At 40.1% G+C, this 18,287-nt stretch overlaps 1 protein-coding gene across 9 annotated transcripts in view; it reads right to left on the minus strand.

Moving 5' to 3' along the window:
• Positions 1-14,279: 14,279 nt before the first annotated feature.
• Positions 14,280-18,287, minus strand: part of LOC122982437 (neural cell adhesion molecule L1-like protein) — a 54,632-nt gene continuing 50,624 nt past the window's right edge. For 7 of the 9 annotated variants that reach the window (XM_044351706.1, XM_044351709.1, XM_044351708.1 and 4 more), the window contains one exon: positions 14,280-14,781. In XM_044351706.1, the coding sequence (XP_044207641.1) occupies positions 14,568-14,781 (214 nt within the window). In that variant the 3' untranslated portion in view covers positions 14,280-14,567. The remainder of the gene's footprint in view (positions 14,782-18,287) is intronic. The other 2 variants (XM_044351712.1, XM_044351711.1) reach the window with 1 other exon arrangement.

Raw genomic sequence — 18,287 nt, forward strand, 5'->3', positions numbered from 1 at the left:
AAGCAGAGACTCTTACCAGGTGCAGTGACAGTAAGTGTAACAGTAAAATAAGAGTGTGTAGGACGGCTAAATGGGATGGAAACCAAAAGTGATGCATCATCAATCAACAAAAGGGAAGTAAGCCATCTGAGCAGTGTGATTATAAAGCAACAGCTTGAATTGAATATTCAATCTATGAGTCTGACCTAGAGAAGGTGTTAATTGACAGATTGTTTCCAGCTTTTTAAAAAGTGTGTGTAAGAGTGTATGTGTGTACAGAGGTTCCACTCAGGTTAAAAAGAAATGTCAAAGCGCATTGATCAGAAGTGAGAAGAATAATATAGATCAGGCACAAAAGTAGCACAAACTTTTAACAAGCAAGGAGTGTGATAAGATGTGGCTCCAGAAATGGTTTTTGAGCCATCATGCCTGCAAGACAGACAGTCTTTCAGTCACACACTGATATTCACAGTTTCCATAGCAACACATCTTTGATTTTTTTTGTAGCTGAAGTATTACTTTTTTTGGCAGATAAAATAAAACATCATTAATAATTCACTCGATATGAAATATTGGAATGTGTGAATGTATTAATATGAGGAGAAAAGATCACACTACTGTAAGTCCTTTTTTATCTTTTGTCAGGGAGTTATGTGACAGAGTGACGAACATCAAATGGCTTTCTAACGTGTTATTTTATGTTTTTCACTTGTTGTTTCAGGTATGTACAGGTGACTCAACTTGCATCACATCACATTATACATATGAAGAAAAATACAACAAAGTAATAAAATATTTTCTCCTGGGTTAATGTCTCAAAAGTTTGATAGTTAACAGCCTTTTCATTAAATTAGTGTGTGCATGACTGAAGATCATCACCAGTGTGACTTGAACTTTAAAAATTCCAACGGGTAGAAAGACGTGCAATACCATGGTTTTGTTGTAAAAAAGAGACAATCACTGAGCAAAAGCGAGCTCCTTTAATGAGCCACTTCTATTATACCACCTGGGTTATGAGCGCTAACTATATTTCCTTTATGCTTTAGGATAAAGGAAATAACAAACACACAGAACCTGGTTTGCCAGATGTTCCTCCTGAGCAGCCACTACTTTGTTTGTCCTACACAAATATATTGTGAGAAGAATGCCAGAAGGATTCAAATGTGATTGGATGCTTTTTTAAAAACAACATATGGATCCACAGCAACCATTTGAAATCTATCTTCAAGCGTTCATGGGAACGCTGTGATTCTCCTTTTTACATTTATTGAACTTCTGTTCACTACTGATCGCTTTCCTTCACACTAATGTCTTCATCCATAAAGAATCAAACTACAAAAGTTTCATGGTGTGTTAGTTATATTATGTAAATGCACAATGAGACAGTTTGTTATCCATATACAAAACATTAAAAGAAAGACTATGGAACTTCAGAAAGAAAAAACACAACAATCGTCCTCTTGCAAATGAAAAAGTGAATTCATAAGCAATAAAATGCAATTCAGTACACTCAGGGGTTTTGCCAACGCAGCCTTATTTGGTCTGGTATGACCAGTGTCTCATCAAATGTAAGAGAGATATTTGCTGATTGTACTATACAACTCTTCTCTACTTGTGCCACTGTTTTACTACATCTTAGCATTTTACGTTTTAGGCATGAAGGAAGGTAGTCGCACACTTGTAGCCACAATGCAGTCTTCTTCCTTGAAGAAGGCTGTCATGCCAAAACATTGACAACTCAATGAACTATTATTATACTAATAAACTACTGCACTGTGGCTACAAGTGTGTGACTACCTTGGTGGTCAGTACCTCTCCAACACTGGTTTGAGTTCCTCTTCTCTCCCATTCTGTAAGCTTTTCTCACATAAACATTTACACATTAACAGTATTTCAAAAGTAAAGCAATGAAGAAACACCCTATATCTCACCAGGGAACATGTTTGTTTTCTCCACAGTGGCCGCTGTTCAGCAAGAGTTACAAAGTCTTGTTGTCTTGTTTAGGTTAACTAGTTATCCAAAGCAGCAAGACCTGTTTTTTTCCCACTTGGGGGCAGTAGAAACAATCTGTAAAAACAATATTGACATATTGTCACCTATTAAATTAATATGGAGAACTAGTAAGCAGACACTTGCTTATTTAAAGTGTGTTTGTGTCCACTGAAAGTGCTGCTGCTTACAGTCACTGCATATCCTATCACTCAATTTTGCACTATTTGTATTGCTGCTTCCAAAAACTCCATAGTCATAGCATCTAATATTTTTACCCTAATGCTATTTATCTATTATTTATTTAAATACTGGTTCTACTGTAACTTCCTTATTTGCAGTAGTTTTTCTTCTTCTCCATCTCTTGTTTTACCTTATATTTTAATTTCATATGTTATATCTTTTATTGTTTATCTTATTGTTACAGCGTATTGTTACTTTGCCTGCAGTATTGTCCCGAGCCCCAACAAGCATTTAATTATACAGATGACCGATGTTATTCTGCACAAATGACAAATAAAGTTGAACTTTTAGCTCCATTTTGTTTTACACCAACTCCCGAGGGAAATATAAGTTCACCAGCTGCTTGTTTACTTTGTCTGTCTTGTGTGTAACAAACAGGATATAATATGAGCTTTAAATAGTGCTGGTAGGTGGATTTTGCTCACCTTTGGACAAAGCCTCTCTAACTGTTTCCCCCTGTTTCCAGTCTAAGCTGAGCTAACCAGCTGTCGTTAGCTTCATATTTTTTATACATGAGAATGACATGAGAATATCATGTCATAATATTTCTCTGAAAACTTGTTTTGTCAGTTGTTGTCAAGTTGTCAGTCTTTGTGGTTCATACTGAAAAAGAAAAAGAATTCAGTTGGAATTGTCCAGTATGAATAAGCTCATATGAAGCAGGAGGGTGACAAAGTGTGATAAATTCTATGCAGTGATGTTTGATTAAACAAATGAGACGAATAAGACTGCAAACAGAGAGCCTGTTCTTTTCCAAGCTGCTATTTCACCTCATGAATGTCAATGAGGAGGTGGTAGGGGGTTATTTATAGTTGAAGATTGAATGCAGGGTCTATCCTTCTGCCTGATAATGCCCCCCTGTTTGTCTTCATGTGGAGATGGAGAGATGTTTACGCTCAGAGCTACAGAGCCCTAGCATCACACTCAGTGCCCTGACACAGACAGAGGCAGAAAGGATAAAGAGAGCAAGAGGAAGACTTAGGAATAGAAGGACAGAGAGTATGAGTTATATTTGTAGGGAATGCCTGTAGCGGGGGCATGCAGATACAAATAAACACGGCACGCACACACACGCAGACAACACAGTGTGTGTGAATGCAGGACACAGTGCGTGGGCCATGCCCTTCTTGTGACGCCAGCTCAGTGGACACAGCATGTAAGAGTCATCGCTGCCTGCCATGGATAATTACCATAATGAATGTAAAGGCCTGGACACAAACACTACTGCAAAAAATAGCCCACTAGAATACTGCAAAGTACAAACAATAGTGCATTCTTGAAATAAACATTAGACAAGTCAGGTTTTGATATTTGGTATTGTAAGTCTTCCTCCCAATGTCTTATCTTATTGACATTTGTATGTTATTCATGGTCGGCCAAACTAATAATGATGGAAATGCTCTAGATATTGTGCGTGCTGGAATTTACAAAACTTCTCAAATGCTGAGATATTACCTCTGGGCTCTATAGGACATGTCTGCAATTGCCCTGCCAGTGCTTTTCAAAGTGTAAATAATCTTGAAGCTTCACAGATCTTACAGCGCTGTTGAATAATGCATGCCTGAAATTACAGTTGCTGTGTTAGCTGCCTCTGTTGTATCAGGGCATCTTCCTTCTCTCTCTCTCTCTCCGATTGATCACAGCCCATGATTCCCTGTGTCTAAAAAGTGGGATGTCACAGAGAGGACTCCTGATAAGAGATTCTGCTTTGTCACCCTTTGAAAAAGGTCCCCCCCCGCCCCCTATCTGTGGTCACGCTGCAAGCGGAAATTGCACACTCCACCAATCCCAGAGTGTGAGGTTTAGAAATAATACCTTTGGACAACCCTGAAATAACCACTCAGAGTACATGCATACTGTAGCCGCGGGGCATTTCCTCTCTATTTAACCAACCTGTTTGCCTTGTTTATACATTGGTAAACCAGAGACTTTTCTCCAGGTAATTCTACAACTTTCTGGAGGATGTAGTCCATAAACAAACCAAGGGCAACTCTTAGCCAATTAAAAAGAGAATTAATTACAGTAGGTTGGCCCAATTATAATTTCCACCTAAAATTTAGCAAGAAGCTTTATGTTTTAGTAGAATCATGGCATTCAGAAAGCTCATTGCTTTACAGATGCAGGAGGAATATACAGCGACACTTTTATGTACACCACGATCTTCTTTCCACTCAGATATGTTCATTATTGCTACTTGCTATTGTCAGAACCTTCTTTATGTGCCTATTATTAACCATTTTATATATAAAACAAAAAGAAAGAGGAACAGCCTTTGGTCTCAAAGCATTTTGCTTTGGAAAATCCATATTTGTTACTGTAACTGCACTCCATAGTACAGTACTATACGACACTTCTGTGACCAAAGTAGGGATGAAGATCTGTAATTGTGTCGACGGCTCTGGAAAGTTTTCCCTTTACTGTGCAGAACAGAGAGAAAGAGGGAGGCAGAGCACAACAGTACAGACAACAAATTTCTCTGTGATAGCGGTGCAGTTTTATGACCTGCTGTGTTGTTTTCTGATTATACTCCACTCAGTGGCATGGATGCTTTCCAAAACCTGTATATACCGCTGAGCTACCTACTGTCTTGGGAGAAAGAAACACATGGTCCTTCAATAAAACATAATAGAAATGACAATAAGATTTACCATCTTCATTCATCTTCTTCATTACCAACTTCAAGATACTAGAGCCAACCCACGAGCCTCACTAGCCCACTAGGTCTACTGGAATACTGGTTATGGAAGGCAGCTGGTAATTCATTACGTTTAATGGGATGTTACACTGCAGTTGTGCTTCAGGGCTACTACTTATTCAGTCTTTGATAAGAGTTATAAAATCTACTCCTTATGAGTTCCTCTGAGGAGAAATCTTATACAGCAAAATCCCTGAAAGGAAGCTCCTCTATAACAAATATAAATCCAATATACTGCAAGCTTACACAATAAAACAAAAATAGGTACTTCCATATATTTTGCAGACTGAGCTTATTTTTCTATCTCCATGTGTGGTGCCAAAGAGCAGTGCTGCCACAGTAGCCTTTCGTCTTTCCTACAGCACTCAGCGGCAGGCAGGAGTAAATTGGTCTCAGAGGACAAAAGCAGCATTAATGTACTGTAAAAAAATTTTAAAAAACGTCTGGAATACAGTGAAGTTACTTTCCAAAGACATGGCCCTGTTGAGGTGTAATGTAAGTAGCAAGTGGCACATAAAAGCCAAGCCGGTGTCTTCTCCCAAAGCTTCGAATGATGTCTGAACATGCTCACTCCATCCAGGAATCATCACAAATTAATGATTACACCAGCTAGGTGTGAGAGTAGAGCTCTTTACTGGAGCAAAAAGAGCTTAAGGGGGCGAGAGGTCAATGATACTGTACGTATGCCTCGTGATTTTCTTCATTTCGATGCAACAGTGTCTTGGCAAGGTCTGCTGGTTTACTATGGGGAGGTTATGTGTGTTTTAACCAATGCAGAGCCACCAAAACATCATGTTCATTAAATGTTTATACACTCTCATCATTCTACTCAAGGGCCCTTTTTTCTATGCGCCAATGAATAAAGAGGGGGAAAATCTGACTGACTGACTGACTGACTGTCTGTCTGACTGCAAATTGCTGTCTTTGGTGTGCAAATATATCCATCCACATACAGAAAATGACATACAGAAAAGACTGAATTTCACACTCCGCCCTCAGAATTAGGCTCCATCACAGCTGAATAAGTATGATGGGAAAGGACAGTGAGAGGCTTTCTAGTAATCGCGCATGTCAGGGGAGATTTCTCTCAGGCAGAAAATGTGGAGTAAAGAAGAAGGGTGAAGTGCGAATAAGCGAGGTAGGCAAGACTTGATGGATTCCAGAGGAGGATGAGTGACCACTAATTGAGGAAGAGGCACCCCTGTTGTGTGTCTCACTGCATGTCGCCGAGACAATGGAGGGCAAATTAGGTTTCTTGAAGTCATACGGGAGATATAAGGCGTGATGGAGTATAATAGAGGCAAATGAAATGAGGTGATTTAGACTGAAAGATGCAGAGGACATAGCTCCTTAAGGGAGCTTACAACCACTGGAGTGTGAAAAGTTATAAGAACTTAGGTATTATGAGTCCAGACAAGTCAAACTCTGTGTCCCTGACTTCTTATCATGGACAGTAGAGATGTCAAATCTAACATTGCAGGTAAAGTTTGACATGGAAGCCAGTTTCACCCAGTTCACGCAATGGGAACAGTGAAGGGTGAGCCATGAATATGTCATTGAATGTGTGTGCGTGCAGTGCGTTTTAAAGTCAAGTCAAGTTTATTTCTATTGCTCGGGAAATGTCTCAGTGGGCTTTACAGGTTCAAACAGCAACAGATCTTGACCCACACAATAACTCCACAAAAACACAAAGAGAGAAAAAAAAAACCTTCACATGAGCGGAAAAAAGAACAAACCTTCAAAGACAACAAAAGGTTTCCTGATCTTACACAGCTGTGGATAAGGTCTGGTTAAGTTCAGACAAAAGTGTGTTGTTAAAGTCGGGGAGAGATTGTGATTTGGTGATAAATAAGTGCTTGGGGTTAGGGTTAGGGTTAGGGTTAGGGATTTGGGTTAGGGTTAGGTGACCTTCGCCAATGTGGTTACAATAATAACCATTAGAGAACAATCAAGGTCTATCAGCAGGAAACAAGAAGGGAACAGCTGTCTCTTGAGGCAGAGTTTTTGAGGTTTTCCTTGACCCATCCAACCAATCCGACCTCCGACCTCCCCCAACAGACGAGAGGAGTGAGGGGATGCTAGGGTGAACGTAAATGCACAAACATGTCGTTGGGGAATTTGCCAATTTTTTTTTTTTTTTTTTAGAGGACAGCCTCATTGAATGAGGTCAGCATGTGCAGCTTGGTGACGGAAAGACATAAAAAACTCTTTCAAACAAAAAGATGTGGCAGAGCATCCAGGGAGCACAGAAGACACAACTAGTCTCAGGAGCTTTTATTCCAATACTAATGGTCATTGTCACTTCAATTTCATTTTTCATGCAGATCAATCTGTTTTTAGCTCATCATCTCAGTCTTGTATTTAGTGAGATGGTTCTTTAATCTTTAATCTAGTTTTCTGCTAATTAGTTAATTACAGGTGGTTTCAACTCAGCACACTGATTTGAATTAAATAGATGATCTATAATTGTATCAGAACATCATGACACCCGGCTTGTTTGCACTGGATCCCAAAGTGCTCACTGAACAATTAATCCTCTCTGAGTCATCGGAGACATCAGATGGTGTCTGTGTTCTAAATCCCAGTCAACTGTTGCTAGTTGCTGCCATTTCGTTTCAGAGTTTAGTTTGTTTCAAAACATCCCAAATTATTATCCACAAGTAGCAGCAGACGTGTAGCAGCAATTTACAGAGGAATCAACCAAAAAAAACAAGTTCGTCTAAGAAATAGCCTCCATGCTGTTGTGCCAAAACACAACACTTTGTTGCTGCCACTATCAGCCTGAGCTTTGAACAGATCAAGGTATTTGAACCGTGCCTTGAGGAGACATCACATGATTAGAATAAAGACTGTAATAAAGAAAGGCAATGAGAGATAGAAAACCCCACTGAACACATAATACCCATCTGTGCTTATTGCTGCAGTGTGTGCATGGGATTGTGTGTGCGTGTGTGTGTGTTTGAATGTTCGGCAGTAATGGTAAACAGCATGCAAAAGGATCAAGTATTTCCATGGTGTAGCACAGGACAAAGCCATTACAGTAATCAGTCTGTGTTGAGTGGAATTGAAAGAACCAAATATGCAGGCTTTCATGTTAGTGTTCCACCAGGATTTAAGAGTTGATTGTGTGATTATCTCTGGCCAAATGATGGCTTTTGCACCAGTTTTACTTGCCATTTTTATCCATTACGCTCTCTCGCCTTTTCACAACAATTTGAGATGTAAAAAGGACAACAAAATTGGGGACGAAAATCAAAACCCTACATAAGCTCACTTGGTATTACCCATGACGGCAGCATTTCTGCTTTGCAAAAAGCCAAAGATGGGCAGCTTTTACTGTAGAGGAATTATAAGTAAATAAGTCCACACATTTAGGATAAGATGGATTTTTTTTCTCTCATACGCCACTCAGATCTCAGTGTTTTCTGCATGGTCCTAAAATACATTATTTATGGCAACTCAACCTAATTTGTGTGTAAAATTAAGCTTGTCATGTCTCTGTTTTAATTCTTGAGGAAACATGGAACACAACTTGAGGTGGACACACAGTGAGGTGTTGGACCACATGATTATTTATAATGTTACTCTAATGCAAGCCAAACTCAAAATAATATGTGTAACTAGTCACCAGTTCTGATCTATGGTGGATGTCGTGATCAACAGTGATGCATTTATTTTTAGCAATGCTAGCAGCGTGGCTCTGGAGATGGTGCTGTTGGCCAGTTGATCACCACCATGGCTGTAGACTCTCTTGATTGTTGGCAATGAACCAAAATGTATTTTTTAAAAATTGTTTTGCCATCATCAAAGTGCAATAGACTGATCCTCTGTCCTGGCTGCAAAGTTATCATGTAGATTTTCAAGAACTGTCAAGAAGCTCAAACTGGGGTTGTGGCTGGATAGTAGGTACAATTTTAACGTGACGTAACGTAACGTAATGTGTACACACATAAAAATACACTATTGTACCCCTACTAGTTTACACTATTCCTAAAATAAAAGAACATAATGACAAGTGGTCCCTAAAATGACAGAGCATATTCAAAAACATTCAAACAATAAAAATGTAAAAAAAAAAAAAAAAAAACAACAACCTATGAGTGCACCATTAGTGACAATTTCAGTCAGTGTGATCTTAATTTCATTTGTGAGGAAGGCTAACTAGATGTAACTGAGCCCATACAACCAGACACCACTGAAACTGACTAGAAACCCTCAATCACTCTAGATTGGTGTAGAACTGCAAACTGCTGTGACTGAAATGAAAATGAAACAGAATTATCATTATTGATACATCTGGAAAACCACATTTGACAAATAACTGTCACTGGTTCCATCGAAGTAATTATAATAATAAATCACATTTCTGTGGCTTCTCCAGAGAAACACTAATGTCCTCCAGATTCATGACTACTTTATCATATTTATTTAACTTGTTCAAGTGGGTTATTCCACCAGAGGGGGTCCACTCTGACCCACTTACATGTCTTCATGATAATTTTTCATTTCAAACTTTATGCCGAGTAAGGTTTTTTTATCCGTTTATTTTGAGACACTTAAAGTTTTCCATGTTGCTGGGCTTTTTTAGCGGTCTGGTTCTCCGTTAAATTATTTGACATGTACACCAGGATCAAAAGCCCTAATGCATCTTATGCGGCCCTGTGTGTTATGCAAATGGAGGTGTTTTAATGAAGGCGCCATGAATAATTCAGGAGTGGTGTTCCACAGAAACGCACTGCAGGAACAAATTCATAGAAAAAGAATTGCTTTGGAAAAATAAAAATGGATGTTGATGTATCTTTCCCTTCTGTTTGATATCCAGGGCTGCTCATCACTTGCTTATTAACAAATGTCAGCAAACTGAAATAACCCATTTAATTAGCTTGCAAAGTGCAGGAGATGCACTCATCCTGCGTCCACTCAACTTCTGTCTTGCCGCTGCCAGCCTTTTGTACTTTAATAAGATTAAAACCTAATATCAGGGTAAGGTTTCAAAACCAGTCTGAGTACCATCTACAAAGAAAAAGAAAAAAGGAATACACTTAGCTGCACCTTGTGTTCTGACATTTGTGAAAATAGACCAATTGAATCATTAACAACCGTGTGATGCACTAAAAATAACATTTAAAAGATCCCTGATGGTGAGCATGTGGAGTGTTGTTAACATGAACAAATAGGAACGTCATTTTTGATTATGTTCCTTTAGCTGTGCAAGTTAAGGATGACACTTTTCACATGGCTCTGCTGCAGGGACTTCAAGCAGACGTACGTATTGTGTACGGATTGTGGTTTGTGCCAAGTTGTTGCTTTGACAGCCTCAGGCTAAGAAAGGAAGGTGAGAATTATTCACCACCCACACAGCACTTACAAGTCTCTTATCTAATCCTCCAGCAATAGTCTAGATGAAATCCTTTGCTGGATCAAACTTAGGACGTGTTGACCTAAAAGGGCCCAGACAGCATTCTTCAAGCACACGCACACCTGGGTTGTTTCAAATCACCATTCATCAAACTCCATTTCGTTGATGTAAGTGTTGTCATTACCTGTGAATGACAGCCTGTCTGAGTGTTGCATTCACCATCTGTACTCACCGTCAGTCCCTTTCAGGTACAATGATATAATGCAGGTAAAGTACATCTGAACTTCCCAGTGTCCACTGTGTCACGTGCAGATGTCTTTACCAAAGCCCCCCACCCCACTGTTCTCTGACACAGCCAGGCTGACTTTGTAATCATATTACCAATGCATGTCTCATTAGTTTCTGCCATGGCTGAGTGTCCCTGCCTCCTCTTGCTCTACTCATACCCTCTCTCACACACACACATACACACACACAAACATCCAGTCAATTGCTGGCTGGCATTTGAGAGTGTCTGGGTTTGCATCTAAAGCAGTTTACCAGGGAAATAATAGCCCTCTAAAAGGATTCTCTGTATGCAGAATCATCCCATTCCATTTGCATTCTAGTGAGACAAATTAAATTTTAGCAGAAGGTGAGTACAGCATCATGTTGAGGTGACAAAAAAAAAAAGAAAGAGCCGAAACAGGGGAGTAGGACATCTGAGACCTAAATTAGATGGGAGTTCTTCTGGGTGTTACAATGCTGTGACTGAAAGCTTCACATTTATGAGAGATATTGATGCATTTATATTTTTTTAAAAAGTGGAATCAATAGAACTGACAAGTAAGAAATATTTCAAGTAAGTCTGTGAGGGAGAGAGAGAGTTTAGGCTATTGTAATAGCAGCCTCTTGAATGCGTGTCTAGACACTGATGTCTAGCTTGATGGCTGTATCTTTTCTTTCTTTCTTAATAGTCTGCTTTGTATTTCAATATTCATTTCACATCCACTTGCAGAGAAACGCAGACAAAGAGTGAAGGCCATTGGAAGAACATGGAAAATAAAACACTTTCATTCCGATTACGTGTCAAGGTCATGAGCCATCTTTCTGAGCTCCTTTTCTTCATCTGCAATGTTGCTGAAGCAGTTCCTAATAAGAGCATACCGTCAAATAACCTTCAATACTCAAGCCCCCTTTTCTCCACCCACCCTTAACCCTTCTTTCTGGTAGAGTGCTCAAAGCTTGTCCTTGAGAGTGTGTGTGTGTGTGTGTTGCTCTCAGTAGGCCTGACTGGCTGTTTGTCTCTTTTAAAGAGCATGAGTCGTGACGTTGGTTTAACTCCTGATACCGATGCCTCTGCAAACACTTTAACTGCATTCCTTCAAAAGCCGGTGAAGAGAAGGTCTTCCTTAAGAGCATCTTCAGAAACACCTCTCACAGTTCCCCTCTCTGTGAACTCTGTGGTGTTCATTATTGATGAGACGTTCACGGTCATCATGCTACCTTCCTCTTCAGTTGCATTGTAAACTCAATATGTAGCACCTTGAGAGAAACTGCAAATCTTCCCTAGGTGCTATGTTTTTTTTGCACTGTGTCCTGTCCTTGCAGCGTCTTCAGCTGGTTTAAAGTTGTTGCAACACGGAGTGTTTACAGCCCGTGGGTATTGGGCCGAAATCCCAGCATGTGTGAGCATGCTATCGATTTCCTCCCACCAGGCAATTTCCAGGGCACTTAGCCTAAATATCAGGTCCAATCAAATCGACTGAAACTGAGTGATCCGCTTTGAACTGGGATCTATGAGTTTGTGTGTGAGCGTGTGGCATCCGCCAGCGATAACACAAGAAAAGCACCACGCAACAAACAAGCTTGTTCCATTCAACGCGGATGCAGGTGATGTAAACGTCCTGACCTGTGCTCATTTCCAAAGGCGATTATGACATTTGAAAAGGTCACCTGCACGTCTTCAAAATAGATTTAGTGGAGCAAAAAAGCTGCTTGTGTGACACTCACGGGGGCTTTGACTAGAGTAATCTTTTGTTGTTGTTTAGAGGTTTTAACGTTCCACGGAGAAAGCAATTTTAAAACGGATGAGGGCGTAATCCCCGACAATACAGGGATTATCTCTTTAAATGACCTTTATCTCGCCATGAGGCATGGAGTGCTTTTCAACTCCACTATCCCAAGTCTGGTTTGATTACGGCTACAATGCCTATTTATAATCAGAGGGCTATAGACAGACTATACAGCTGCAAGGAAGCTGCGCATTCAAAGTGGGAGATAAGGGCCCCCAAGGTATTTTAGAGATATGAAAGAAGTCCAGTGACATGTGGGAGGATTTGAACAACAGAAAGGTTTAGGAGAGGTTGAGGAAGTGAAAGTGAAATAAGCTCATTCTTTTATAAATAAATCTGTGTCTGAGAAGATTCTGTCACTATGTTTATCTTCCTGTCTTTGAATGCACCATAAATTTAAAATGTGAATTTGAGTCACAGTTTCGTTTTTTGAATTTAGGACAAATAAATATGGTAAGAAGGGAAAAGCTTTCTTTCTGAACCTCTGAGCTGTTTTTTATATTGAAAGGCTCAAAAATAATGGATCGAATCAGAGGGGTAGTTGGGCTGTTTTAGACAGATATAAAGAGGCTGATACACGAGTCGATCTTCTCCCATCTTCGTTAGTTGGGATTTTTGCCTCATCAAAGGTGCTATATTTTCCCTTCAGAAATTGAAGAGGAGAGGGAGCTCCGCTTTGGTTCAGATAATTGGAGCCATGGGAGCTGGTACAGTAATGGGAAAGAGATTGACTACAATGTTGACTATATTTCATAGCTAAACTTTCTTCCATATGACCATTTTTGTTCTTTTTGGTTTGAAGTGACAATACTCTTTATTGTCAACTACTGTTTTCTCATGTTGTTTACTGTGTGGGAGGAACTCATGCAACATTCAGTTTGGTTATTAAAGTTTCTCTGGTTTGCATTTCTATAGACCGAATGTTCTCTTAGTTCAATATGAAATATGGTGTGCTGTGATTTGCCAAAGTTACACAACAAACTGAATCTCTTTAGCTTTCAAGAATTGTGTTTAGTTTTAAAGTGGTCTTTGTAGCTGAAAGGCTCACTGGTCCTAATTTTTTTTTTTTTTAAAAAGCCTCTAGCCAATGAAACATTTAGTAGCCAGCACCACTTCTATATCGTGTTTTATTACATCTGTGTGAGTAAGATTGTTGAATAGGTCAAATCTCAACTTTATTTGACTTATATCCTTGATGAATATTTTAGCAATATGCATTATGCATGTAAGGAGCCACTGCATCTATTGCAGAGATAATGAGAGCTTAGTTTGTGAATGAAATTTAATGTATAATTGTGGAAATACTTTTGAAAAATAGCACCAAAGAAGGTTTTTTTCCTGATAATGTATTCACATTCCATGTTCAGTGGAAGGACATCTCAACTTGAAAGTGAGCTTACCATATAAGTGAGTGCTTTTTAAATTACAGAAAAAGAGCAGCCAATAGAGGCTGATGAATCATCGCAACAACTTAAGAAGAAACTGGGAAGGAGGTTCGCGACATTAACAATTTGAAGATAATAAATAGCCCAGCTGCTGGGTTTTAAACTTTAAACTTTAAAGGGAGGTAGAGTGATTCACCCTGGGATAGTTGGCAGAATAAAGGCAAATGATTCAAAAAGTCCTAAACCTTATAAATAAAGTACTGCATGACAAATTGCTTTAGTTTCAGTGTATTCATTATTACACTCTGGAGATAAATGCAGAAATACACTTTTCACTTCAAAATGTGTGTCCTTATATGTGTGTTGTGGTCACTTGTTTGAAATAAAAAACAATGAAAAGTTCAATGTTCAATACAATGATATAAAAGACAACAGATATTACCAGCATTTTGATTATAAATAAATTATCAACTTTTCATCCATATATAAATAAAATATACAGTAATGGAAAGTAATTTTTGATCTGCTGCCTTTTGTTAAATAACAAAATCAATGTACAACAGTGAAGATTGTAGTTGACAGGTACAAAAAACACTTTATTATTATTAATAAAATCATGAAACACTCAAATGATACATTTCATTCTCTTACAGTATGTACAAAAACTTTTCACACTGATGTGTATGGTGGGTGTATTCTTAATTTTCAGTCCCTGGGCAAAACTTCTTCCTGCAGTAAAAACTTTTGAGTCATTTTTATTGCCCCAAATTTGGCTATTCAAGTTATATTTAATGCCAGGAAAGCTGAGTATAAAAAGTATCTTGAAAGGGTTTGAAGTAGACTGTTTCAACTGGAGCTTGGCTTTATGCAGTGACTGGGCTGGGTCCACTGGGCTCGCTAACAGACCCTCCGTGCTTGCGTCCCGAATATTCTCCGATAAATGAACCGTCCTCATTGAATTCTCCTCCACCATCGGCGTAGTCAACCAGGCTGTCTCTGCTGACGCTGTCCCCGACCACATCATCGCCATTCAGGGTACACAAGCTACTGCCCTTCAATGGCTTCTCATCACTGTCACTGCCATCAACAACAACAGAGAAGGATGGCCGGGGTCAGTGGTGCAGTGCATAAACAAACACATTGTATAGTACATCAGGCAGATGTTCGGAGGCAACACATATGACCCTAGAGAGGTGTTTGACACACAAGCACAGCAAGCACAGATACACACAGAAACACCAGCGTACAGAGCATGTACAATACGTAAAGACTATTAAATGCTTGACTGCGCTAACAGACACACACACACACGCAGGCTCCCACTCACAAAGCAAGTTCTTATGGTTTCAATACATCACTACGAGCAGTAGGCAGGGGTGGATGCAGCGGCTGCACAGCAGGAAAGAGAGCGCAAGGGAGGCGGGGAGGGCTTGCTACAATCACTTCACTAATTGCTAATTGCCAAGGCTTCAAGACCAAAGGCAATTTCAAATCTCTTTAGAGCCAGCGATGGAAATTGCCAGAGTGCAGCTCATTTCGAACAGTGAGAAAGAAGAAGACGTGTGTGTGTGTGTGGAGGGGGGGTAGAAGGCTGAGATTGAGAAGGGTAGAAGGAAGAGGGGGGAAGAGGTGGGGCATATGCAATCCCAGACAAACAGCCTGTCATTCCTGGTATTCCCAAGGGGCCCACACGCAGGCCAAGGAGATTAGATGCCAATTTAAGGCTGGGCAACTGGCCAACTTGCAGGTGTCTCACTACAAGACGCAGGGTCACCTCAAAACACTGAGGATATTTTTCCTCCCTGTCCTCTTTTCTAATTCCCCAAACCATCCATGTTTTTGTAACACCTCTCTCTCCTTCAGTTTAGTATTCACACCGCAGAGCGTCTGCGTTGCGAGACGACACTCAGGTGGCTGATATGTGATAGTGCCATTTGTGGCGTGCTGCAGTTGACACATATGTCAAATACAAGCACAGAGACTGTGGTTCAAGCCATAGACTGTATATAAGGATGGATGACGTCCCCAAAAGTGAAGCCAAACTATCTCGATCGCCCCCTGATGGCTGGTTGCAGTATAGGTCATAAGTCCTGCCCCATCCATGTTAGCGAATGGGACATGGGCCAAACTAAAAAATCAAAGTGCACAAATACATTTTTCCCATAATGGTTTCTTTCATTTTAGGTAGTTGTTATCACACCGATGTACGTTAAAGCTCTCATTTTTCTGATACGTTTGTTTTTTATTATTTATTTGATGATATGAAAAGGGGGTGTGACATCATGATTGACAGCTGTGATTGACAGCCGCCCTAAAACCTCCATCAGACGAGCAAAGTGACCACAGCAGAAGACACTAATGTATGCGTTTTCATTTTGCTAGCCAGTAACTAGTAGCTGTAGTTACTGGCTGGTTGTGGCTGGTTTACCTCTCCATGGCACTACCTCTTGGCAGGGGGACGGCTGTCAGTCAAGTTGAGGGGGCGGGTCCTGTGGGCCGTCATCCTGCTGCCCAACTCTACTGCACAGACTCTGGTTGCAAATGACGTCACACAAGCATGATGGCAGTTCCCGGAAACATGATATTTTGGCTTCACTTTTGCATAGCGGAAGGAAGTGGAGACGCATTCTCCGCCTTTACATGCAGTCTATGGCTCAAGCTAAGATTACAAAGCAGGTCTCTTTCACGTGTATTTTTAATAACCAATCTTATCTATCCTATTTCATGAGGCCGTTTACCATGCAAGCCACATAAGGTCCGTATTTCAACTCTTATCAAACCTTTTTTCTCTGACGACTCCAGAGCGCTGAAGATAAGTGGCTGTTATCTAAGAGCAGAGGAATGCCACAGACGCTGCAGCCCTCCCACAATGACTTTGAATACAGTGATAAAATGGGGCTGAGTGCTTTTGAGCCCCAGCTCATTCAGGACCTTGGTCAGGATCCAGCTCAGTCGCAGCTGTTGCCATGAAAAGGCTTTCCTTCAGCCTCAACAAACAGGTGAGAGATGGAGTGGAGGCACATCACTGGGCAGAAGGTAATTAAATTTGTCTTGCCATTGACCCATGGTGACTTGGTTTGGGGGCAGCACAGAAACGTCAGGCACAAGGCAGACTTTTTCACCCCTTTGCACCTGAAGGTGTATTTATTTTACTTGTGGTAAAGTGTCTGTAGGAAAACTTTTTCCACATCTGCTGCCACCTCCCAAATTGCACATAAAAATACAAGAAGATGAGAGCTGAGATGAGAAAAAGGAGCAGGGGTAAAATAAAAAAAAGAAAAACAAATAAACTAGCTAAGGAAAAAATTGCATCACACTGTCGGCTAACAGCCTACTCCAGCTATGACACCTGCTGTTCTTGCAGTGGACACAGGGGCGAGGCAGCAGAGGGCTGTCTCTAAAGAGAAATCGTCTGGTGCATAATTACCACTTGTCAGCTCCCAAGACACGTGGCATACCAGTAGGTGGTCTATTGCCTTTGGAGACTCAAAGGGCACAAGAGAGCCCTGAATCTAGCTCTATAGCCAAGAAAACAACATCATAGTAAGGCTAAGGGCACTCTGGGGGGACAGTAGTCAAAACAGCTTCATGAAACCAACCATGAGAGGCATTTTAAACAGAAAGTTGCAGCCAAACATCTCTACAAGCTCACAAACTCATATTTCCATGGCCTCCCTTGTCTGATGACTGCAAAAGTAAACTTGTTACCTGAGCTGAAATCAGTATCACAATATCAGTGAGTGTGTGTGTGTATGAAATCATACAATTGATAAACTGATAAACCATTTCCAAAATTCTTCACACATGTAAAACAAAAACTAATTTTGTTAGTTTTTGATTACAACTTGCTTTGTATCTTATACCTAAAAACAATCATATCATCATAATGTATTTCCACTGAAAGCCAATGTATGATTATACTGAATTATCGTTCAGCCCTACTTGGCATTAAACCTCACAGACAACAATATCTAAAGCAATCCAAACTGTGTTTAAAAGCCATCTCGATATCTGTGCAGCAATCACTGAGTCACTGATGTTGGCCAACACCCCTGTCATCCCAACAAATATGGTCATTTTGAGATACAGGATGGTAAAAACGTACTTATTACATCTTTAAGCCATATAATCTATAAACTGTGTTGTAGACAATAGATTTTTTCCTGCTGAACAGAATAATGGTCTTGGCAAGAATCACAGGAATGCAGGAATTGGCAGCGACAACACAATTGTGAGTAATCATGTTCTGAATAATATGATGACGAGCAGAATCAAAGCACACAGAGGAGGCCATTTTAGGTGATTTTCTGTTGTGTGTGTTTGTGTGTGCGTATGCACAAACAATCACAGCATTGTCACACAGTTGCTGCAGTGCTGTCAAGCAAAATAGGATTCAGTCGATATCCATAAACTGTCACCGTAGCAGCTAAACAATGCAAACAATGGAAATTCAACAGCCATTATAATGTACAACAGCTGTCTGCTTCGGGCTTAAAGGCCCAGTTTTTCCACCCATTTGCCATGCTTAGTTTATGTCTGTGTCGCTGAATGTAAGATATTTCCTGTTGCTGTATGTCGAGAAT

The sequence above is a fragment of the Thunnus albacares genome, chromosome 5 (genome assembly GCF_914725855.1).
Source record: "Thunnus albacares chromosome 5, fThuAlb1.1, whole genome shotgun sequence".
NCBI lineage: Eukaryota > Metazoa > Chordata > Actinopteri > Scombriformes > Scombridae > Thunnus > Thunnus albacares.